Consider the following 23,583-nt stretch of genomic DNA (forward strand, 5'->3'; position numbering starts at 1 on the left):
TGAAAAATACTCTTCTTTTTAAGCAATGCCTCACTATGTAGCCTTGACTGGCACAAAGTATGTGATCCTCCTGCCTCTGTCTCCCAAGTTCTGGGACTACAGGAGTGAGCCACATTGCCCAGCAAAAGGAGATCCTTGGAGCACCTACCTGCTGGATGGTGGAGGAGCGGCAGTTCTCCAAGCCAGTCACAATGCTGCTGTGCACACTTGAATTCCACACTGTGAATCTCTGTTATCCTTGAGACGGAAGCCGGCTGTGCTAGTGGTAGCCCCTGGGCCAGACAGGAAATGCCCTTAGCAGACATCTCCAAGCCCTCCCCCAAAGAAAGCTTCAACAGTAACCCCAACACCAGGGAAACCAAGGCAAGGATTGTGAGTTCAAGGCCAGCATCACTCTAATTAATTAGCAAGACTCCGCCCTCCCCTAAAGAAAAACAAGTACTTAAGACCCCAAGGGCCCCACATCTTAATACAAACTCTTAATGAAAATAAGCTTTATTACATCAAGTAATAAATACAAAGATGCAAGTTTCAGTCGTTTTCTTCCGGATGTTGTGATCGTCTCACAGTAAACATGGAACTGAGATCTACAGTCTCAGGGTGGACATTTGCAGGGCGCTTGGTAGGCTGGGTAGATTGCTCTTTCTTCTGTATTTATAACTTGTGCATTTTTGAGATTGACTTCAAAGCACTCAGTCATGCAAACGCGTAAGCAGAGAAGCTCGTGAAGCAGGGTCTACACTGTACACAGGCCGGCCAGCTACACAGCAAACTCGATGTGGTTTGCACTGTGGTTTGCACTGGAGTCCGCAGAGGCAGGTGAGCTCATGGACAGGAAGTCAACTGGGGTGATGCAAATGGCAAATGTATCCAAAGGGAGATTAAAGGGGACACTGGTATTTGGGGGCAAACAATAGCTTGCTGTGAAGTGGCTTCACAAACATCTTTCAAATCAATGCTTGGAAAAAAAAGAGCTGGATCGTTCCTAACTACTTAAAATGCACATCATCAGTAACTGCAAAATGTCTTCCAATCTTCTGAATGTGGGTTCAGAGCTTAATGACCAAGGCAGGAAAGCTACTGCCATCTTGAACAAAGCCTCTCATCTCCATGGGGTAGCGAGATGGGCCTTCACATTGGCCAGGGGCTAGGACCTGGCATTCCGTTCCGTTTCAGCCAAGCACTCCCGAACCAGGCTTCGGGCATGAATGATGCCTGTAAGAGAAACAGAGACGGCATCAGCCCATTCACAGAGCAGGAAGAAGACCTGCTGGTTAGACCCCAGTCATGAAGTCCTCCTTCTGGAGGGGAACAGAGAGGGTCTACATCCAAACACCTGCAAAGGCCAGGCTGCTCAGGAGGCTGTGATGGAAGATCATCTGAACCGAGGAGTTCAAGGCCAGCAACATACAGTTCTCCCCTCTTTAAAAAAAACACAATGCTGTGCCCAGGCATGGCGACTCACACTGTAATCTTAGTACTCTCAAGGCAGAATCAAGACAGGAGTTTGAGGACAGCCTCAATGTTTTCACACTGGTGTGATGAGCTTGTATGGGTTTGGCAGTTGACTAGGGTGACCTGAAGTCTTCCTCACTCTTGTAGGGCCAGCAGCTCCCACAGGATGTGTCCTGCAATGGCCACTTGGCACATCCACATATGATCCACTGGCTTTTGGGATGAATGCAAATCTGCTTAAGACTTCACAGGTTAGCATCTTCCCAGGAATTCCTATCTGGAACCAACTCTCCAGTTCCCAGAATTATCTCCCTTCCTTTGCCGTGGAAGCAACATCATGTCACCTGGGATCCCATCTCTCATTCAGCCAGTTCCCATCTCCAGTCCTGTCCCCTATGTACCCAGTCTACTCCAGTCAAGTCAAGTCTCCTTCTTCACAGAGATCCCGGGAACTCGGGCCAAGTCTGCCTCAGCTACAGCCTGTTCCTCAGCTGGCCTGGCTATGGCTGGGAAGTCTGACTTCGGTGCGGCCTTCTGCCACAGAGCAGGGATCCACAGGTCCAGGCCATCTGCATTCTGTCCCAGGTTCATTCTGAAAGGTTTTTAATCAACCAAGTCCCTCTTGATCATGAATGAACCTACAGCCCTGGCTCCTCTGTACTTCTGAAATAGAACCCTCCCCCCCACCCCCAACCTCCGCCCCGGCAGCTCTGTCACGAGATAGCACGCTGCTCAGCATCCCTGCCACCTCTCACACCTGAGTCCCTTGCTTTCTGTGACATCACTCTCCCTTTTCAGTCCCTGAAGAATCTCACTTTCAATTTTCTAAGATAAAAGAAAAGGTTCTGGATACAAATGGTGTGATGGCCATACAATAATATGAGTGAACTTCAATTATTAAAATGTTAAATTGTGTGTTACATATATTTTACCACAATTAAAAAAAAACAAAAAAAAATCCAGTCAGGTGATGGTAGTGCATGCCTTTAATCCCAGCACTAAGGAAGCAGAGGTAGATGTATCTCATGTGAGTCAAGGCCAGCCTGGTCTACAGAGCGAGTTTCAGGCCAACCAGGGCTACACAGAGAAACCCTGTTTAAAAACCCCAGATCAGAGGACAGCTTCTGCAGACCCGGGGCTTACAGTGTGACCCCACAGGAGCACAGGCAGGGGGAGAGCTGCAGGGATACAACAATTCCAATAGGCCAGCAGAGCCCCTCTGGCAAGGTAGAGGAGTAAGGAGCGCCCACCGCCAGGCTGCCCTTCTCAGAAACCCCACGAGCCCCCCACCCCATCCCCAACTGCTGTACCTACAGCTGCCCCTGCTGCAGCTCCAACAGCACATGCATCTGCAGCACCAGCCATGAGTCAAAGGCCCTTCCCTGACCACCTCCATCCAGTGCTTCCGCTAGGAAACCCCTTAGCTCAAGTCATCCTCCTGCCTCTGCCTCCCAAGCAGCTGGGACTACAGGCACCTCGGCAGCATGTTTGGCTTCAGAAGTCCTTCAACAGTGACGGCAACCTGGAGACTCCTAGCCACGCCCCTGGCTTACCTCGTTTTAGTCTCTCCATGGCGCTCTTACTCCCCGCATACGTGGGTCTGATCTCTTTCCCCAGCTCCTCAATGATGGCCAGCAGCTCTGCATATTTACTCTGAGGCACCTGGCTATTTCCAGTTCCCTAGGACCAGAAAACAAGGGTTTGGATGGACTGTCCCACCCTGGTGGTCGGTCACACGTGGGTGGAGGGAAGGTGGCCTAGCCTTGGGCTCCCAGGGCCGCTCCAGCTGGAGCGTATTCCATAGGTACAACTCTAAGTAGGGCAAGAGGCCCTCGCCTTCTGTCCCCAACTCAGAAAGCATACAAGTCTCCATCCAGAAAACCATTTTCCCATCCACACGAGACAAAAGTGACAAGTGACGGGAGAACCTGGATCCATGAGACAGAGAGGGGTTCCTCCTGGGAGTCAGGCGTCCACAATGAGTGGGAGACAGAGGTCACCACCGGAGGACCTCAACAATCACCAAGGATCCAGGGTGGGGCTAAAACTTATCACACACCGCATCCTCCCCACAGACGGCCTTTATCGCCAGGCTATGGCCCAAACAAGCACCCAGATCAGTGAAGGCCTTGGCTCAGGCCTCTCCTCCTCCTGCCGCAGCTGGACCATGGTGGCCAGCTCTCGGTCCAGGGCTTTGGCCTGCTCCTCTCGCCTCTGCTGCCTCCACTCCCAAGCCTCGCCGCCCAGCCTGCAGGCCAGGCCTTGGAGCTCGGCCTCCTGGCACAGGCGCCTCCTGGCCTCCCGCTTCTCCCAGCGCCGCCGCCGCATGGCCAGGGCGTTGCGCTGCCGCTCCAGGCTGCGCCTCAGCCCATCTTCCCGCCGTCGCCGCTTCTTCAGCCTGTCCCGCTCCCGGGCCCGGGCCTCCTTCTCCTCCTGGGACAGGATGGGCTGCCGGGGCATGACTGGAGGTTGTGCACAGCCTCCTTAGCCAAGGAGAGACTTCCATGGCAACCCCGGAACACTCGCTAAAGGTTTGGCCCACAGAAAGAACTCTCCTGTTGGCAACCGGGGTTGCAAAAACACCTTCATGCACAGCATGTCCCTCCTGCGGATCCCACCTGAAGACACAGTAGCAGCCAGCTGCCTCCTGAGCATGACCCTGGGGTCACTGCAATGGAGTGATCAGAGATTTGGGTCTCCAAGAGGGTCATGGTCTCATAAAGGATGGAACCAGTTATAAACCAAGGAGATGACTGGGGACCACACTCATCACCAGCTCCAAATATGCTGTCCCAACCCCTCTGGCACAGCACAGAGGTCCAACACCAGTTGAACCTTACTTGCCCAGGAAATATGGAAAAGAACCCAGAGAGACATGTACCTGGCCTGAGCAGCTCAGTGATCACTGGCCCTTCCCTGTGCCCCTCATGTCCCCTGAAACAGTCCCCAGTGCCCTGCGTTCTAATCCATCAAGTGAAGGATGGGAGCCAAGCCCCGACCATGGTTAAGGAAACACAGGAGAACATGGGGACGCTCTGACCCGCCTTTGTCCCCTCCATCTCTCCCCCCAGCACCCACACTACCATACCTGGGTGTAGCCTAGTGATGGTGGCCCATAGTCACTCAGCAGCTGGCGATACTGGGAGGATGTCGCCATGCTCGTAGAAGGCGAGTGGACGCTTCCTGCAGCGAAGAAAGGGAGACGTTAGAGACCCCCAGCCTTAGACAGCTGTACCCAGGGCACTGGCTACTGCAACAGCCCCCATCCAGGCCCCCACCTGTGAACTCGATTTACAGGACAGAGACCTCAGCTCAACCTCTAATGGTCACAGCCCAGACACCAGTCTAGATGCATGAAAGTAAGTGCATAAAGAGGAGCCACTCCCCACACACCTAGGACCTCAAAAGACACAGCCCTCCCTAGCCCATGCACATGACTCCAAAAGAGAGAAACCCCTGCCAAAATTGAAGCTGACAGCTGTGTCCAGCCTAATCCTTGCTCCCACTCACGAGAGGCTGAGAACTACCAAGGTTGGTCTAACCTGGGCTAGAATTTCTTATATACAGCCACCTCTGTGTTCCTATGCACCCACCTCTGCTGGACAAATACAGCAAGGAAGACCGGCAAAGACCTCAAGGCACAGAACCCCAGAGGGGGACAGGTGCCCTGCGCGCACACAAAGCAGGTCTGGAGAGCAGCCTTTGTGCCTCAGACAAGCCCCGCAAGCCCTCTGGGCTCTCATGCCCTCTCCAAAGAAAGAACTCCCTACTGTCTACACAACACACACACACATACATACACACATACACACACACCATGCACTCTGCACTCCAAAGAGAGAGGCATAAGCCCCCATGCATGGAATCTAGCACTTGAGAACACTATCCAGGTACAGCAGTCAGAACAAAGCAGGGCCCAGAGCCCAGCACAGAATGTCATCCCCTGGATATGGAATGAGAAGGCCCCTGGCTAGAGCATGCAAACCCATAATGGCAACCAAGTGGCCATTAGGCGGGGAAAGGATGTCCTTCGAATTACAAATAGCAGTAACCATGGAGAATTTACCTAGTCCTCCTCGGCAGCTGCCTGACCGCCGCCCCCAGAGCCAAACTGTCTCTCACGAACACAGCGGGCCCTGCAGACTTGGCCCCGGGGATGGACAGCTGGTGCCAGGCTGGCCAAGTCACCAGCTGCTCACTTGGTGTGGGCGAGGGGAGGGGCAGGAGGAAGGAAGTTCAGGAGCTGGGTTTGCTGGAGCTGGGAGGAGCAGTGAATCCCAGGGCCTGGCTGCAGGGTGAGCCACACTGCACAGGAAGTGGTTAAGCTCACACCCCCAACACCTGTCTCTATCCACGAGCAGGGACAGCACTGGAAGCGTTTCCCTAGGTATAGATCGCACACCCAGCTTTGGGCACCAAGTATGGAAGTGGTTCCCGAGCAAAGCACACATAGGGATGTGCCACCCAACTTGAACAACCCTAGCCTCCTCACCACCATGGCCAAATTCCACTTCCCCAGCCTTCAGAGACGGCTCCTTTACAGGCCGGGAGGTGAGTTCTAATCCTGCCCATTCCAGGTTGTCAAGCCCTTTCTGGACTCAGAAAGGCTGGGGGGTAAACGCTGAAGGGGTGGTGTGCCATCACAGAGCCTTTAGAGGACTCCAGCACCACATACAAGGTAGACTGGCCACCCTTGAAGCGACAGGAGCACCTCCTGAGTTTCCCCACACTTCTCGCCATTTCTCACCTCCCTGTCACATCGTCTCTCCCGGACTTGGGGGTCTGCCCCAGCAGTGCCACTCCTGGCTGTGGAACTCTGTCAAAGCCCTGCGGGCCTCAGTTTCTCCATCTGTTTGAGGCCACACTCCCCAACAGAAGATCTGTCCTACAATTTGATGGCGTTGCGGATGGGATTAGGGGGCTGAGGGAGGGATAGGGGAGGAAGAAGAAATACGGGTGGAGGCCCTCAAGCAATACCTCAGAGCTTGGCTTTCCATCCCCCTGGAGGAGTGGAGAGGAACCTGACCGACTCTGTGTCAAAGCCAGCCCCATATTCAGTGTTGGGGAAGGTATCAGCCCCCCCTGGGGAGTCGTGTTGGAAGGGTCCTCCGCTCAGGCCCTCTCCTTCCCCAAGACCCTGGCACCTGGGCTGAGGGAGGCCAGGGAGGCGGCTCCACGTCAGCACAGCCGGTGTGGAGCATCTCAGACAATGAGCGCAGTGTGCAGAGAGCCGGGAGGGCTTGGCAGAGGCCAGGAAGCTCCAGGGGCCAGGCGCAGCTCCCCGCCCCCACGCCAGACAAAGAGCGGCCTGGGCCTGGGGAGCTGGCGGCCTTCCCGCCACTTGGGGCGCCTGGGGGGGGGGGGGGGACGACTCGCGGGCGGGGGAGGCGGGGGCTTTGTCTAACTCCGCCACTGCCACCGCCGGCCAGGCCGCAGCTTGGCAACTCGGTGAGCAGGAGGCAGGGCTGGAGGGCGTGAGGGATGATGACAGGGAAGGCGGAGGAGCCACTGTGAGAGTCCATCTTGGATGCAGATGGCAGGGCTTTCTGCAAAGTAATACCGGCGGGCGGGCCCCCGCCAAAATGCCGGGCACCTGGAGACCCCGGTACGCCTCCCGCCATTCCCCATTAGAAAAAGAACTTGAGCTGAACACAGGTGCCAGCAAGCCCAGAACAGGGCTTCAGAGTCCCAGGGGCTGCCTGCCACTGTGACCCACAACCCCAAAAGGTCCCGGTTTAAGACCCGGGGGGCAACTATCCCAGATCGAGCCTGTCTCGGGCTTCCCACAGCCAGACAACGCAACCCACTGCCCTTCCATCCTAGACCCTGACCAAGAAGGCTGGGAGACAAAAAAAAAAAAAAATCCTACCTGCCGACAAAGCCTGTCACCCAAAGGGGGTGAAACCATTTGAGGTGATACAGTGACTGCATGCTTTTTTTTGGGGGGGGTGCTCTGTGCCCACGTGTGAGCGTTTCAACTCTGCCGAGCTGGCACCCTAAATCTCAACCTTTTCCAAATCCCAAAGAGCAGCCGGTGTCCCTAAGAAGTTTAAAACACACGGCCAGGGCTTTTCATGGTCCCTTGGGGGGAGGCGTTAATTTTTGGAGTTCTGGAAGTCAACATTTCAACACAAGACACCCCACACACACACTCACCAAGTTGCAAGTGCCAACATGGGTGGTATGCTAGACACACAGCGACCGTAACCAACTCGGACCCCAACTCGACCCCCACTCGCCCAGGAGGCCTTAGCTCTCCTGCCCTCCCCCCAACTCGCATCTGTTTATTTTTTTTGGGGGGGGGATGATCTGTTCACAGCCAAATGTCTAGGGGGTGTCCTGGAGAGAGGGCACAAAGCCGGTCACCTACGAATGCCACCGTTTCCCACCCCTCTCCCGGATTCCCCGGGGTCCGGGGCTAGCCCCTGGGCACCGCCGAAAGCTGCCTGGGAACTTTGCAGGAGTTTCCCGGCGGCGGCGAAGGGAGAGCCGGCTCCCCCCGGGCTTCTGCGACGCGTACCCACGTGGGGACTCGGAGACGGGGGTCTCCCGAGGGCCTGGGGGGTGGGGGTGGCGGGGAACGGGGGGAGGGGGGACACCAGGAGCCGCTCCCGTACCCCCCTCCAGGCCGCGCGGCCCCTGCCCACCCCGCCGCCCGCGACCCCGGCTCGCCCGGCCTCCTCGCGCCGCCCCGCCCGCGGCCCGGCCCCGGCCGGTCCCGCTCCATCCACCGACCCTCGGCGCCCCGCGCAGCCCCGGCCGCTCCCGCCACCCGCCGGCAGGGGCCCTCGCCGAGCCGCCCCCCCAAAAAAAAAATCCTAAGGAAAGGAGGAAAAAAAAAAAAAGGGGGGGGAGCTGAGGAGGGGAGAAAAAAAAAAAGAAGCCTTCTTCGCCCGGCCGCCGGCGCCCTCGCTTCCCCGCCATCCCCGGGCCCGGGCCGCAGCCCCGCCGAGCGCCAGGCGCGCACCGCCAACTTTGGCGGCGCGGGAGACGGAATCATGGCGGCGGGGCGACGGAGACGGCGGCGGCGGCGGCGGCGCCCGCGCTGCCCCGGCCCGGGACATCCACACACACTCCCACACACACACACACCCTCAGCCGGCTCGCCGCCTCAGGCACCGCGCGACTCGGTAGGGGGAAGGACGGGGGGACGGGGAGACGGGGTGGGGGGAGCCCCGGGCCGCGGCCGGCAAGCGCGAGCCCCCCAACTTGGCGGCACACTTGGGCGGGCGGGCGCGCGGGAGAGGGAGAGGGAGAGGGAGAGGGAGAGCGCGCGCGCTCGCTCGCTCGCTCGGGCCCGCGCTCACTCACCGGCGTTGAGGGCGGCGGCGGCGGCGGCGGCGGGCATGTGCGCGGTCAAGTTCGGCTTGTACGACATCCCCGCGGGCGGCGGGCGCGCCGGGCCGGGCCGGGCCGAGCCGAGCCGGGCCAGGCCGCGAGCGCGCGGCGGCTTTACCGCGGCGGCCACGGGAGGCCGAAGCCGAGGCCGAGGAGGCCCGGGCCGGACGGCCCCACGTCCCCGCGCCCGTCCGAGCGCCCACCGGGCGCCCGCGCACTTTTTGTCGTCGCCGGCTCGGGCCGCGCCGGCCAATATGGCCGTCCGTCACCCTGCCGCCGCCGCGGTCGATCACCCATCCATCGGGGCGCGCGGCGCAGGGGCGGCCGCAAACTTTGAGCCGAGCCGCGCGGTGCTGGGCCCGGCCCGGCCCGGGAAGGAGGGAGGGAGGGAGGGAGGGAAAGAGGGAGGGAGGGACGGACCGAGGGGAGGGGAGGGGAGGGAGGGAGGGGGGCCGGCGGGCGTCGAGGGGCGGCTCCTCCCGCGGCCGCGCCCCGCGCCGCCGCCGCTGCTGCGCCGCCGCCGCCGCCGCCGCCGCCGCCGCCCGCAACTTGCCAAAGTTTGGGGGGCTGCGGTCCCCGCCGCGCCCCCGCCGCGCCCCCGCCTCCCGCGCGCCGCTCATTGGCCCGCTCCGTCCTCTGTCTTACACAGCCAGGCAGGATGGAAGAAGAAGTACTTTTGGTTTTTGTTGTTTTTTTTTTTTCTCCCCTCACCACCCTGTGTCTCTTGACTGTGGGGGCAGGGGTGGAAAATTACCTGGAGAAAATGGTGGCGATTGGGGTTTTTTTTTTTGTTTGGTTTGGTTTGGTTTGGTTTTGGGGTGGTTTGGTGGGTTTTTTTGTTTGTTTGTTTGTTTGTTTTTTCTGCGTGTGTGCTTTATTTATTTATTGTTTTTTTTTTTTCAATGCACGTAGATCATTCCAGATGCCCACGTCTGGCTCTGTCCCAGACTTAGAATAACCCATTCTTGACATTTATTTCGGAAAAAAAAATGTCACGTCTCTGCCTGGATTAAGTGGGCTTTTTTTTTTTTTTTTTTTTTTTTTTAACCCTTTGGGATCCCAAGATTCCTTTGAGACTGACAAAAGCTGGATGGAGAGACGCCTCCTCCTCCTCCTCCTCCTCCTCCTCCTCCTCCTCCTCCTCCTCCTCCTCCTCCTCCAGCAAATTCGCCCTCGCATCCGCCACAGCAATTTGGCGCACAAACTCTTGGGAATGTTTTAAGGGGGCACCTACTGTGTGCTAGACTCGGTTCTACATGCTAAGGATGCAAGAATGAACTTGGCAAAGTTTCGACTCCCCGGAGTTTACACTCCATTTTGTGAGGAGGGCCCCCTCTCCCCCACCTTACCCCCACCCCGCCCCATCCACGCCTCCACCCATCCTAGGAACTGACTGAAACGTCGTCACCCAACGTATTTGGGATCTGATGAATAACCTTCCGAAGGTACTATATTTTGGAGTTCTGCCTGAATAGTAATGCTCATCAAATTACATAAAACACCCACCCTTTTTTGTTGTTTTTAATCGCCATGGTTTGCAGGTTGGTTGGGGTTGGTTTTTTTTTTTTTTCATTAGTCATATTTAGACATGATCTGTGAATCTGGTGACAACGGCGTCAGCTTCTCCGCTAGAGAAAAAAAAAAAAAAAAAGGACCACCACCTTACCCTCCCTTCCCTTTGGGACTGAAGGAGCGGGGGAGGGGACCGCCTCTTCCCCCTCACCCCCGCTTCACCAGCCCCTGCCATCATCCTTACACTTGCTCTGGCAGACGCTTCTTGGTGACATTTTATAAAGAAACGAATGCTACCCATTCTACAATGGCTGATGGAAATATAAGTCAAGCCACATATATAATTTGAAGTGTCTTCGTAGTCAATTTTTGGAAGCAGAACACGGCATGAAATTAATTCTAATAATGTGTTTAAATGGAACCAGATCCAGAATAGGACAATTTCAGTTCATGATGAATGAACTCACAGAAATTCATCAGTGAGATCCTTGACTCTTTTTTTTTTTTTTTTTTTTGAAGGATCTCACAGTGTATCCCTGGCTAGTTTGCGATGTAAAGTCTGCTGGCCTGGAACTCACAAATATCCTCCTGCCTCTACTTCCAGAGTGCTGGGATTAAAGGCATGCGCCACAGTGCCTAGTCTGGTTTGCTGTGTTTTATTGTTTTGTTTTTTATGTTGCCCTGCCTAGCCTTAAATTTCAAACTCCCAAGCAGTTGAAACAGCCAGCATGTACCAGCGTACCAAATATCATTTGCCTGGCTTTCTTTGTTGTTTTCCCTCATATTTGCCTGGAACTTGAAGCAATCCCCCTGCCTCAGCCACTCAGCTCAGATTCATAGTCTCGTGTTCTTTAATCCAAACAGACAAAAAGAAGTTTTTAAAACATTTTTTTCTTTGGTGGTGTTGGGGATTGAACCCAGAGCTTCACACATGCTTAGCATGTGCTTCTGTACTGCACTACACCCCTCCCCCAACCTCAAGTTTTGCTGTTTGTTTTTATTTATTTTTAAATTTTATTTATTCTTTGTACATTGGTGTCTTGCCTACATGTTGGATCCCCTGGAACTGCAGTTACAGTTGTGAGCTACTGTAACTGTACATGTGGGTGCTGAGAATTGAACCCAGATCCTCTGGAAGAGCAGCCAGTGCTCTTAACCTTTGAGCTGCCTGTCCAGCCCCTGTTTGTTTATTTTTGATTTTGAGACACAGTGTAAGGAATCCCAGGATGTCCTCAAGCTCAATCGTATAGCTGAAAATGACCCTGAACTTTAGGACCCTCGTATAGACATCTCCTGAGTGTCGGGATTACAGATGTGCACCACCACATGGCCCTGGGGATGGAACCCAGAGAATCATCCATGTTAGACAAGCGCTTTCCTGAGCCACATCTTTAGGCCCCGAGCTTTTTCCTGAGTGTGTGTGGGTATACAGGTATGCAAGAATGCGCATGCCTGTGCATGTACATTAGAGACCAGCAGAGGGCAGCGGGGAGTCTTGCTCTGGCCCCGGCTGGCTCACTCCTTCCTCTGGCTCTCTCATTGAGCTCACTTTGACAGCAGGCTGGCTAGCCATCCAGCCCCTGGGACCCACCTGTTTCTGTTCCCAGTGCTGGAGACCCAAGCACATGTGGACACACGAAGCTTTTACCTGGTGGAGATCCAAACTTAGGTCTTTATGTTTGCACGGTGAAGTCGTACCTACCGAACCCTCTCCTAAACTGCTTAAGGTTGGGTTTTTTGTTAATCTTTTGTTTTTTGAGACAGAGTTTCTCTCTGTAGTTTTGGTGCCTGTCCTGGATCTCGTTCTGTAGACCAGGCTGGGCTCGAACTCACAGAGATCCTCCTGGTTCTGCCTCCCAAGTTCTGGGATTAAAGGCATGTGCCACCATTGCCCGGCTAAGGTTTGTTTTTTGTTTTGTTGGTGTTTTTCTTGTTGTTGTTGTTTTGTTTTGTTTTGAGACAGGGTTTCTCTGTGTAGCCCTGGTTCTTGGAACTAGCTCTGTAGACCAGGCTGGCCTCAAACTCACAGAGATCCACCTGCCTCTGCCTCCCAAGTGCTGGGACTAAAGGTGTGCACCACCACCACCCAGCTTAAAAACTTTTTTTTAAAAAACAAAACTTATTTATTGTATTTCATGTGTCTTGGTGTTTTGCCTGCATGTATGTCTATGCATGTGTGTTTTCTGGTGCCAGGGGAGATTAAAAGAGAGTTTCAGATCCCCAGGAACTGGAGTTACAGAAAGTTCTGAGGCACCATGTGCTGTTGAAAATCAAATCCAGGTCCTTTGCAAGAGCAGCCAGTGCTCCTATCCACTGAGCCATCTCTTCAGCCCTTACCAGGTTTTAAATTTTTATGAAGTTCAATTATTTTTCCTTTAATGACTTGTACTTCTGGAATGTCTAGTCAAGATCTCAAAGAATTCCACCCTGTGTTTTCTCTAAAGTCCTCAAATGTTGTAATCTTACATTTCTGTAACTCATCTATATATCTGTGTTTAACTATTTTTTATGTATGGCATAAGGCGAGTTTGAATTTATTTGCCTCCTCAGATTACTGCCCCAGTAGCATTTGTCAAAAAGAATATTCTTTTCCCCACACGAGGTTTAGGTTTTGGACTCTAAATTCTATCTGATTCATTGTTCTATGCGTTTATCTGTCTGCCAGCATCACACTCTTCCAATTTCTGTAACTGTATTGGAATCAACAAGTGTGCTTATGGGACTGGAGAAATGGCTTATGGACTGAGGGCACTCTGCTCTTCCAGAGGACCTGAGGTTAGTTCCCAGAACCTGCATCACCTAACTCACAGCTCTTGTGTGAGATCCAGTAGTTCTAACACCCTCTTCTAGCCTCCAAAGGCACTTGCAAGCACTCAGTGCGGCACACATAGATGCTCAGGCATATACTCATCACGGAAATACACATTTGGGGGTTTGGTTTTTATTTTTATTTTATTTTATTTTATTTTTTGGTTTTTCGAGACAGGGTTTCTCTGTAGCTTTGGAGCCTGTCCTGGAACTCACTCTGTAGCCCAGGCTGGCCTCAAACTCACAGAGATCTGCCTGGCTCTGCCTCCCGAGTGCTGGGATTACAGGCGTGCGCCACCACCGCCCGGCTGGTTTTTAATTTTATGTGCATTGGTGTTTTGCCTGTATGTATGTCTGTGTGAGGGTGTCGGATGCCCTGGAACTGGAGTTACAGACAGCCATGTGAGTGCTGGGAATCGAACCCAGGTCTTCTGGAAAAACAGGCAGTGCTCTTAACCACTGAGCCATCTCTCCAGCCCCATTTGTTTCTTGTTGTGAGACGGGGTCTCACTATGTAGCCCTGGCTGTCCTAAAACTCTCTTTGTAGACCAGGCTGGCCTCGAACTCACAGACATCCACCTGCCTCTGCCTCCCTAGTGCTAGGATTAAAGGCGTGGCCACCACTGCCCAGCTTCTTCTTCTTCTTCTTTTTTTTTTTTTTTTTGAGGCAGGGTCTCATTACATGGTCCTGGCTGGCCTAGAACTTATGTCAGTCTTCCTGAGACTGCAGCACTTAGCTCAGCTATTTCATTTTATCTTGAGGCATAATTTTCATTTTAGTACAAGCCAATTTGGAATTCTCTATATATCCAAGGATGGTTTCAACCTCACAATCCTCCTGCCTCAGCCTCCCAAGTGCTGTGACAGATATGAGTCACATCTGGCAAAGATATCTTTCCACTTATTTCAAACTTAATTCCTTCCATCTCAGTGAGTTTTGTTTTTATTTCTACAGGTTTAAGTGTTTTTAAATATTTATCTCTTTCTGCGGATGTTTGTGTGTTGTGTGTCTATGCGGACGTGTGTGCATAAGAGCAGGTGTCATGGAAGACAGAAGGGTTGGACCCCCTTGGAGTCGGAGTTACAGGCAGTTGTGAGCTACCTAACATGGGTGCTGTGAACCAAACTCCAGTCCTCTGCATGAGCAGATGTTGCTTTTAACCACTGACCAGCTCTCCAGTCACTATTGTTCTGGTTTGGGGGGGTCTTGTTTTGTTTTGTTGTTTCTGAGACAGTGTCTCACTGTGGTTTTCAGGGCATCCTCAAATCCCTGACCTCAACCAAGCCTCTTCTGGCCAGTGGGCTGGACACCCAGAACCACACCCATTTAGTATTTCCTTTCTGATACTGTAAGTGGGATCATCTTTTCTTTTTAAGATTGATTTTGGGGCTGGAGATGGCTTAGTGGTTAAGAGCACTGGCTGCTTTTCTAAAGAACGAGGTGTGATTCCCAGGACCCACATGGCGGCGACTCACAACCATCTGTAACTCCAGTTTCAGGGAATCTGATGCCCTCTTCTGGCCTCTACTGATGCTGCACATAGGTGGTAAATTTATATACACGCAAACACCTGTATATAAAAACTAAATTTTAAAAAGGGATTTGTGTGTGTGCACATGTGTGCAGGTGCTCACAGGGGCCAGAAGGAGGCATTGAATCCCTTAGTGCTGGAGTTAAAGGCATTTGTGAGCTGCTGGTGTGGGTGCTGGGAAACTCCCGTCTTCAGCTACAGCACTAGATGCACTTGCACTTGGTTATTGAGGTGCCTCTTCACCCTTTTTCTTTCTTTCTTTCTTCCTTCCTTTCTTCCTTCCTTCCTTCCTTCCTTCCTTCCTTCCTTCCTTCCTTCCTTCCTTCCTTCCTTCCTTTCTTTCTTTCTTTCTTTTTTTCCCCAAGGCAAGGTTTCTCTGTGTAGTCCTGACTGTCCTAGAACTCGCTCATAGACCAAGGGGCCCTCAAACTCACAGAGATCCTGCCTCTGCCTCCCCAGTGCTGGTATTAAAAAATGTATACACCACCGCCCGGCAATTAAAAAAAAAAAAAAAAAAAAACGGTATGAAAGACCTCACTTTGTCTTTTATGTTTTCGGACTTTTTTTTTACAGATGATTGTGAGCCACCATGTGGGTGCTGGGAATTGAACTCAGGACCTCTGGAAGAGCAGTCAGTGCTCTTAACCTCTGAGCCATCTCTCTAGCTCCCTCTCCCCTCTTTTTTTTTAAAGAAAGAAAAAAAATTTTTTTTTTTTTTTTGGTTTTTTAAGATAGGGTTTCTCTGCATAGTTTTGGTGCCTGTCCTGGACCTCACTCTGTAGCCCAGGCTGGCCTCGAACTCACAGAGAGATCCTCCTGCCTCTGCCTCCCAAGTGCTGGGATTGAAGGCGTGCGCCACCACCGCCCGGCAAAAGAAATTTTTTTATTTTTTAATTATGAGCATGTCTGTGAGTGGGTACTGGCACATGAGAGCCAGGGCCTGAGGAAGCTGGGAGAGTGTCAGATCCCCTGGAGCTGGACTTACAGGTAGTTGTGAGCCACCTAATATGGGTGTTGGCATCTGAACCCTGGTCCTCTGCAAGAGCAGTCAGTGGTCTTAACCACTGAGCTGGTCCTCTATCCCCTGCAATTGTCTTACTTTAGGTTTGAATTTCTAAAGAATTTATTATTGTGTGTACTAGCAACCAGTAAACCACAGCACAGGTGTGGGGAGCAGAGGATGACTTCCTAGAATCGGCTTTCTCTACCTTTACGTGGGTTCCAGGTACTGAGCCCAAAAGATATATAAGGGTAATTAGTTGAACTTTAGTTACAATATACTAGCCTAGTCTTCATGTAGAACCTGCACCTGCTCCATCCTTGTGAGCCTTCTTGCCTCTCCCGCATTGGTGCATAGAGATACAACCAGTTTTCATGTGTGGATCTTACCTGCTTCAACTTTCCCAAACTTGCTCATTAGCTCTAATAGCATGTGGTTAGAATCCTTGGAGTATTCTATGTATAAGATCATACCCTATGCCAGGCAGTGGTGGCACACACCTTTAATCCCGGCACTCAGGAGGCAGAGGCAAGTGGATCTCTGAGTCTGAGGCCGGCATGGTCTACAGAGTGAGTTCCAGGACAGCCAGTGCTACACAGAGAAACCCTTTCTGGAATAAAAAATAACCAGAAGAGTAGGTTTTTTTTACTCCTTTTTCTTTAATGTGAGAATGTGCATCCATGTACCACGCCACAGCATATGTGTGGATTCTTCCATCTATTTCGAAGAAGTATTTTTAATTATGTGTATTTGTGTGGGCACAGGGGAGTATGTACACACAGATGCAGGTACCCCTAGAGGCCAGAAGAGGGCATCAGCTCACCTGGAACTTGGGAGCCCCTTGGGCGCTAGAAACAAACCTCAGAAGCTCTGGAAGAGCAGCAAGTGATCTTAACCATGAGCTATTTTCGCAGCCCCTCCATGGATTTTATTTTTATTTTTTGAGGGGAGTGTGCATGGGTGCCACAGCACTCATGTGGAGGTCAGGACTGTACCAACCTTCTCAAATGTAGTCGGACTTTATTTTGTGGGACGGGCAGCTCGCCAATAATGACACGGAGACTTCTTATTAATTATGAACGTTTGGCCATTAGTCTAGGCTCGTCTTGCTAGCTCTTATAACCCAGATTAACCCGCTTTATTAATCTACATTCTGCCACATTGCTCGGTTACCTCTACTCTGTACTGTATGTCTGACCTCTTCAGTGTCTCCCCAGCATCTCCCCGGAAATCCCGCCTATTCTCTCCTGCCTAGCTATTGGCTGTTCGGCTCTTTATTACACCAGTCACAGCAACACATCTTCACACAGTGGACAGATTCTGCAACAGAGGGCATCTTGTGGGAGTTGGCTCTCTTCTCCCACGTGGGTCCCAGGGATTGAATTCAGGTCCTAAAGTCTGGCTCCAAATGCACTCATACTACTGCACTACCTCATCTTACTGGTCCTCCTCCTACCTCGGCAATGGTCTCTCTTGCTCTCTCTGCCCTGTTGAACGCTCCAGGTGAGCTGGCACAAGGAGCTTCAGGTCAATTCTCCCATCTGTGCCTCCCAGTCCAAGAAGACTAGGATCACAAACTGGAGCCACCACAGATTTTTATCCGGGCTCTGGGAACAGGACTCGAGTTGTCAGCCTGCATGGCAGGTGCCTTTACCAGCTAAGCCATTTTGTAGATCCTTAGTTCTTTTGGCAAATATTACCATTAGCTTATAAAGTAGGCTTCTCTGTGGGATATTCATACATGCTGGACTCATCAGACCCACAATATCCCATAAACAGCCTCCATGTGCTCCCAGGTCAAGAACAAGTACGACCAGAATACCTCTGTGGGGGACACCAGTTTCCTCCACTTTTTTTTTTTTTAATTTTTAAAATGACTTGTGCTTGTCTATCTGCATGTGGGCCTGTGCATGAAATTAGTGCAGATGCCTTCAGAGGCCAGAGGCGTCTGATCCCAGGCACTGGAGTCACAGGTGGTTGTGTGCCACCTAATGTGGGTGGGAATTGAACTCGGGTCCTCTGGAAAAGCAGAACCTGTCCTTAACTGCTGAGCGGTCTCTCCAGCCCCTCTCTTCCTTCTTTATTACGAGGGCTTTCCACGGCAGGTGTTCTGCTTCATTAGGGCTGTCCTAACATTACCACTGCCTCGGTAAGTAGTATTTTCTCTCACCTGTGGAAGCCGGAACTCTAATCTAGGGGTTGGCAGACCAGGCCTTTTATTGAAGCTTTTAAGGAGAACCTCTGCCTCCTTCAACTTCCGGTTGCTCCAAGATGTTCTTGGCCTGTGGACGCGCCATTCTGATCACAACTCTAGCCTTCCTCTCTCTTCTTGTAGGAACACTTGCCGTTGAACTTGGGGCCCATCCTAATCCAGGAGGATGCCATATTCAGATCTTTAGTTACAGCTGTTTCTTCAAATAAGGTCACAGTGGCAGAGACCAGAGACTCATCATGTGCTAAGGCCTTGGGTTCCTTCTATAGCACCAAACAGGAAATTCTGACTCCTAGCGGTGGCAGCATGCCCCTTTAACCCCAGCACTCAGGAGGCAGAAACGGGCAGATCTCTATGGGATCCAACCAGGTCTACATGATGAGCTCGAGGCCAGTTATACAGTATGTACTTAACTAGTGTGACCCTGTCTTAAAGGAGAGTACAGAAACATATATATATATATATATATATATATATATATATATATGCATATATAATTAATGATTTTATATATGCATATATATAATTAAATGACTATATGAAATTCACTCCAGTCTTATTATTTAGGCACTTGTGAATGTATGTCTCTCTTTATAGGCCAAGCCAAGCTTGACGTGTTTGTCCCTCAGTCCCGAGTGCCAGGATACAGGCATGCACCAAGACACCTGGCCCCAGTAGACACCTTTTCACAAGTGAGTGTAAATGTCTAGAATGTCTCCCTATGAGTGTAATGGGCATGTCAGTGAGACTTTTGGGGTTGGATAGAGAAGGCTAGAGGAGAGAGCAGAGCGCAATGAGAGAGGAAGTGGACACCAGGAGAGAAGTCTCTGGATCTGTCGGAACCCTCTCGAGGGCTCAGGTAGCTCTTCTGGGCTTGCTATGCCATCCTGCTGTCCTCCGGCAAGTGGAAGGTGGTCTGTCCTTTTTTTTTTGGGGGGGGGTTTGAGACTAGGTTTCTCTGTGTAGCTTTGGAGCCTGTCCTGGAACTCACTCTGTAGCCCAGGCTGGCCTCGAACTCACAGAGATCCCCCTGGCTCTGCCTCCCGAGTGCTGGGATTAAAGGTGTGCACCACCACCGCCCAGCCTGTCCTTCCTTTTTAAGTTAAGCAGAGTTACTATGTAGTCCTAGCTGACCTGGAACTCACTATACAGACCAGGCTGGCTCTCAACCCAGCTAGGAGGTGTATGGCACTCAACCCAAACATTTGCTTCCCATTTATTTATTGTGTAGATGTGTAGAGGTCACAGGACAACTTCCAGGAGTCCATTTCCAGAAGTGAACTCAGATCCTTGGGTTTGGTGGCAAGCCTCTGCACCCAATGAGCCCTTACTGCCCTTACAGGACGGAGTTCGTTCTTTCTTAAAAGCGTGGAGGCTAGAGGAACAGAATGGCTCTTACAGAGGTGCTCCTGTGGCTGCTGTGACTCTGGGGCACACCTTACCTTTCCCAGCACCTAGGGATGCATCTATACCACAATGAATTGGCACGCTCTTCCCTGGGGAAGACTATTTCCCACTCGGTGTTCCTTAGTTGCCTGCAGTTCTTCATATAGGTTGAGGCTCATGAGCTTCCCCCTACAAGATGGATTTCTAAGGATTCTCTAGACTCACTGCATCCAAACCAGACATATTTGTTTTATTTTTTTTTCCTCAATGAAAACTTCAGCCTTGAAGCTAGAGATGGCTCAGTGACCCAACATACCTTCTGCTCTCCCAGAGGACCTGGGTTTAGTTCCCATCACCCAGCTCACAAAGCTTGCAATCTGTAGTTCCAGCTCCAGGGGACTGGATGCCCTCTCTGACCTCAGTGGGCACTGCACTTGTATGCACATAGACACCCACATATGTACATAAAGAACAGCCCAAAAAGGCCTTCCTAACACTTGGAACCATTTCCAGCATAAGGCAACCCTCGGAACAATCCATGGTGCCAACCTAGCACAGGGAATAGGAAAGAGGACTCATGGGGGGAAGAAATGACCAAAAGTGCCATCTGTCAGAGGTAGGGCATGCTTCAAGGTCTCTAGATCACTGGGCATGGCACATGCTCAAAGGTGACTGCAGACTGACCTCCTCTCCCTCTCCTTTTTTCTTAAACTTATTTTTAATTAAGTATATGGTGTGTGTCTGGGTGTACACCATACACAGTACAGGTACTCAGAGTCCAGAGGCATTGGATATCCTGAATCTGGAGTTAAAGGCAGTTGTGAGGAACCAGATGCGGGTGCTGGGAACCCAACTTGGGTCCTCTGGAGGAGCAGCCAGTACTCCTAGCTGGATTATCTCTCCACCCCTAGCAGTAATTTGTGACTCCAGGTTCACATTGGGATTTCCTGACTTCCTACAACTAATTATCTAATCATGGGTCCTCTGGTGACATACGACTTACATCAATTTCTGTGAAACCCAACCTTACCTGGAACCAAAGGTGACCAGGGATCGGATAGAGCATTTCTGTGTCACATCCAAGTCTACTCTCCAAAGTTCCCCCAGAAGCTACTGCAGAAAGTGGAATGTCAGTATGGTCAGGGGACAAGAGTCTGGCGGCAGGAGTCTGAAGAGAAGCCACTGTGTGTTCTCACCTCCTTGTCTACCCTGAGGAGGGGTTGGAGGACAACTCCATGAGAAAAGCAAGCTGGAAAAGGTGCTTGCGTGCAAGGTTGAGGGCCAGTATTTGAATCCCCAGGGTCTTAAAAAAAATGCTGTGTGGGTGACAACTCACCTGTAGCCCTAGCACATGGGGGGTAGAGGGGACCTCAGGGCCAGCTGGGTTGGGTGAGGAACCCTGCCTCCATACATAGGTGGAGAGTAATGGAGAAAAACACCCATTGTTAACTTCTGACTCCCATAACACCCCCCACCATGTGTCCAAATGGGAATGTACACACACACTCCCAACCAAAAAATAAATTCAACATTCAAGACTAACTGAAGACTCACCTCGTCATCTTACCTTGGTGTGCTATTTAAAACTACTTTCTAACTTGGTGGCCTTTCTGGGGCCAGCAGGGTGGGCTCTCACTTCCCCTAACCCAGAGAGCACTCACCACTCAGAGTGGGCAGCTTTCAGAGAAGTGGACTCTAAAAATAAGTATTTTGCACATTTCTTTTAGCTCCTCTCTCCATAAAGGCCTCCACAGATGGCTTCTTTACATCATGCTCTCAAATGACTAGCTGATAAATATTCATACTTATGGAAATTGTATTGTACATATTCCAACCTTCAGCAGAGTAACATTTGTTTTATTTTGTCTCTCGGGGTGGTGCCCTTTGTTCAGGCTTGTCCTCCATGAATGCACACCCACAAGTGCTTGCACATACACACACGTTCTTGCTTCTTCATGGCTAATTTTCCAGGGCAGTCGTTCACAAGCAAGGGTCATCTTGTCCATCAGAGGACATCTGGCAATGTCTATAGATATTCTGGGCTTTCACAACTGGGGCTGAAGAAGTGTGTCACTCCTGGGATATGGCCAGGGCAGGCCAGGCATGCTGCTGAACATCCCACAATCCCCAGGTTGGCCACCATCACCAAGAAGGACCAGTCAGTAACAGTACCCAGGTCAGGGCAGACAGAGTAAAGCTGAAAGAGGATGTGGGGAACACAAAAAAATGCTAAAAGGAGCAAGATCAAAGTAAACAAGCTGGAGAAAACACAAAAATGAATGACTGGCCTAGTTATCTTAATAAAAGTTCAACTAACTACCATTACATAGCTGTTTTGTGGTATTAGGGGTCGAACCCAGGCTTCAAATATGCTAAACAAGAACTCAGCCACTGAGTGAGATACTCAGCATTTTTTTAAAAAAAGACAGGGCTTTTTATGTAGTCTGGGCTAGCTCTGAATTCGCTGGGCAGCCCAGGCTAAATTCCAACTGGAGGTCCCCCTTCTTTGGCCTCCCAAATGCTGGAAACCACACGTATGCAATTGCTACTTTTTTTCTTCACAAGGAAGCTCAAGGTCAATTTTATTAGCATTCGAAGGAACCGCCCCCCAGTAAGGAAGCTGTCAATCTGCAGCTGCTTGGAAGGGCACAGCGATGGGGAGGCAGTACAGAGAAAGCCATGCCATTTAGCAAATGGTGGGGAGGGGAGCTTTTGCAAACAGTGAAGCTCGAAGTACCGAGGAAACATGCTTATAAAAGAGAGAGAGGGGAACAGTTTGCTTTCCTAAAGCAAAGCAGAGCAAGCAGCTCTTTGAGCGACTGGGCTGGGAGGCGAGAATCCTGGGACAATTATTCCTCCTACCTTTCTTGGCATGAATTAAGGCATCAAATTTATTGCCTACATTAAAAAAAATTTCTTAATTGTATGATGGATGTGCAATAAATACCATGTCACATGTGAATGGAGGAGGCTCTACCTTTACACAGGTTCAGGAATTGAACTCAGGTCGTCAAGGTTGCTTGGCAGCCACTTTTGCTGAACCATCTCACCAGCCTATTTTAATTTTTCCTAAAATTTTTTCAAAGATTTATTTTACGTTGGGCAGTGGTGGCTCACAACTTTAATCCCAGCACTCGGGAGGCAGAGGCAGGTGGATCTCTGTGAGTTCGAGGCCAGCCTGGTCTACAGAACGAGATCCAGGACAGGCACCAAAAGTACACAGGGAAACCCTGTCTCGAAAAGCAAAAGAAAAGAGAAGAGGCCGGGCGGTGGTGGCGCACGCCTTTAATCCCAGCACTCGGGAGGCAGAGCCAGGTGGATCTCTGTGAGTTCGAGGCCAGCTTGGTCTCCAAAGCGAGTTCCAGGAAAGGCGCAAAGCTACACAAAGAAACCCTGTCTCAAAAAACCAAAAAAAAGAGAGAGAGAGAAGAGAAGAGAAGGGAAGGGAAGGAGGGGAGGGAGGGAAGGAGGAAGGGAGGGAGAGAGAAAGAAGAGTGCTTCTTGCTCTTCCAGAGGACTGGCACCAACTTTACAGAGCCTGTTAACTCCAGCCCCTTGGGATCTCACACCCTCTTCTGGCCTATGGGCACTTATACACGCATGTGCACACACACTTTCTCTCTCATACACATACACACATAAGTAAATCTTTTTTTTTAAAAGATTTATCTTTATGTGCATTGGTTTTTGCTTGCATGTATGTCCATGTGAGGGTGTCAGATCCCCTGGAAGTGGAGTTACTGACAGTTCCAAGCTGCCATGTGGATGCTGGAAACTGAACCCGAGTCCTCTGAAGAACAGCCAGTGCTCTTAACCTGTGAGCCATCTCTCTAGGCCCCCAGAATAAATCTTAAAAAAAAAAAAAAAAATCGCCGGGTGGGTGGTGGCGCACGCCTTTAATCCCAGCACTCGGGAGGCAGAGGCAGGCGGATCTCTGTGAGTTCGAGGCCAGCCTGGTCTACAGCGAAAGATCCAGGAAAGGCGCAAAGCTACACAGAGAAACCCTGTCTCGAAAAAACCAAAAAAAAAAAAAAAAAAAAAAAAAAAAAAAAAAAAAAAAAAATCTACCCTTGGCTCCAAGTTTCTTCTCCCTTCCTGTCAGTCCTGGCAGCCGAGCATTTGACTGAAGCAGGCACTGAACCAACCTTGTAGGTCTCTCACCCTGCGCCTGCCTCATCTGCAAGCGCGAGGGTAACATACAGATACACACACACACACACACACACACACACACACACACACACACACACAGAGCACAAGTGACCCACTGGCCATGTGGACCCAGACACGCATTCCTGTGGTCTCTTCTTTGGCATTCCCTGGGCCAATGCACACTCGTG

The 23,583-nt window shown here is 51.3% G+C and overlaps 1 protein-coding gene and 1 long non-coding RNA gene across 4 annotated transcripts; one reads left to right on the plus strand and one right to left on the minus strand.

Annotated features, from left to right (window-relative positions):
- Positions 1 to 479: 479 nt before the first annotated feature.
- On the minus strand, positions 480 to 9,181 carry Cdk2ap1 (cyclin dependent kinase 2 associated protein 1). 3 transcript variants are annotated; one of them, XM_052755440.1, is made up of 4 exons: positions 8,767 to 9,181; positions 4,544 to 4,638; positions 3,009 to 3,135; positions 480 to 1,215 (listed from the first exon to the last, which is right to left on the minus strand). In XM_052755440.1, the coding sequence occupies exons 1-4, from the start codon at positions 8,831 to 8,833 to the stop codon at positions 1,148 to 1,150; spliced, it is 357 nt and encodes a 118-aa protein (XP_052611400.1). In that variant the 5' UTR covers positions 8,834 to 9,181; the 3' UTR covers positions 480 to 1,147. The 3 variants fall into 3 exon arrangements, with proteins under 3 accessions (XP_052611400.1, XP_052611401.1, XP_052611402.1); XM_052755441.1 differs by lacking the exon at positions 8,767 to 9,181 and adding an exon at positions 6,203 to 6,415; XM_052755442.1 differs by lacking the exon at positions 8,767 to 9,181 and adding an exon at positions 5,522 to 6,177.
- On the plus strand, positions 8,164 to 20,785 carry LOC128121050 (uncharacterized). The gene is made up of 2 exons (XR_008222051.1): positions 8,164 to 8,585; positions 18,455 to 20,785. It is a non-coding gene; the product is annotated as an uncharacterized LOC128121050 (long non-coding RNA).
- The last annotated feature ends 2,798 nt before the right edge of the window (positions 20,786 to 23,583 follow it).

The sequence above is a fragment of the Peromyscus californicus genome, unplaced genomic scaffold, assembly GCF_007827085.1.
Source record: "Peromyscus californicus insignis strain IS unplaced genomic scaffold, ASM782708v3 Scaffold_2__1_contigs__length_46816999, whole genome shotgun sequence".
NCBI lineage: Eukaryota > Metazoa > Chordata > Mammalia > Rodentia > Cricetidae > Peromyscus > Peromyscus californicus.

What these genes read in the sequence shown, in the direction of transcription:
- Cdk2ap1 (XM_052755440.1), bottom strand. Translation starts at nt 8,833, where the DNA reads ATGTCGTACAAGCCGAACTTGACCGCGCACATGCCCGCCGCCGCCGCC. An exon ending in CGCCGCCGCCCTCAACGCCG is followed by an intron (nt 4,639 to 8,766) that starts GTGAGTGAGCGC and finishes TCTTCGCTGCAG; the next exon opens with GAAGCGTCCACTCGCCTTCT. An exon ending in CATCACTAGGCTACACCCAG is followed by an intron (nt 3,136 to 4,543) that starts GTATGGTAGTGT and finishes TTCTGGTCCTAG; the next exon opens with GGAACTGGAAATAGCCAGGT.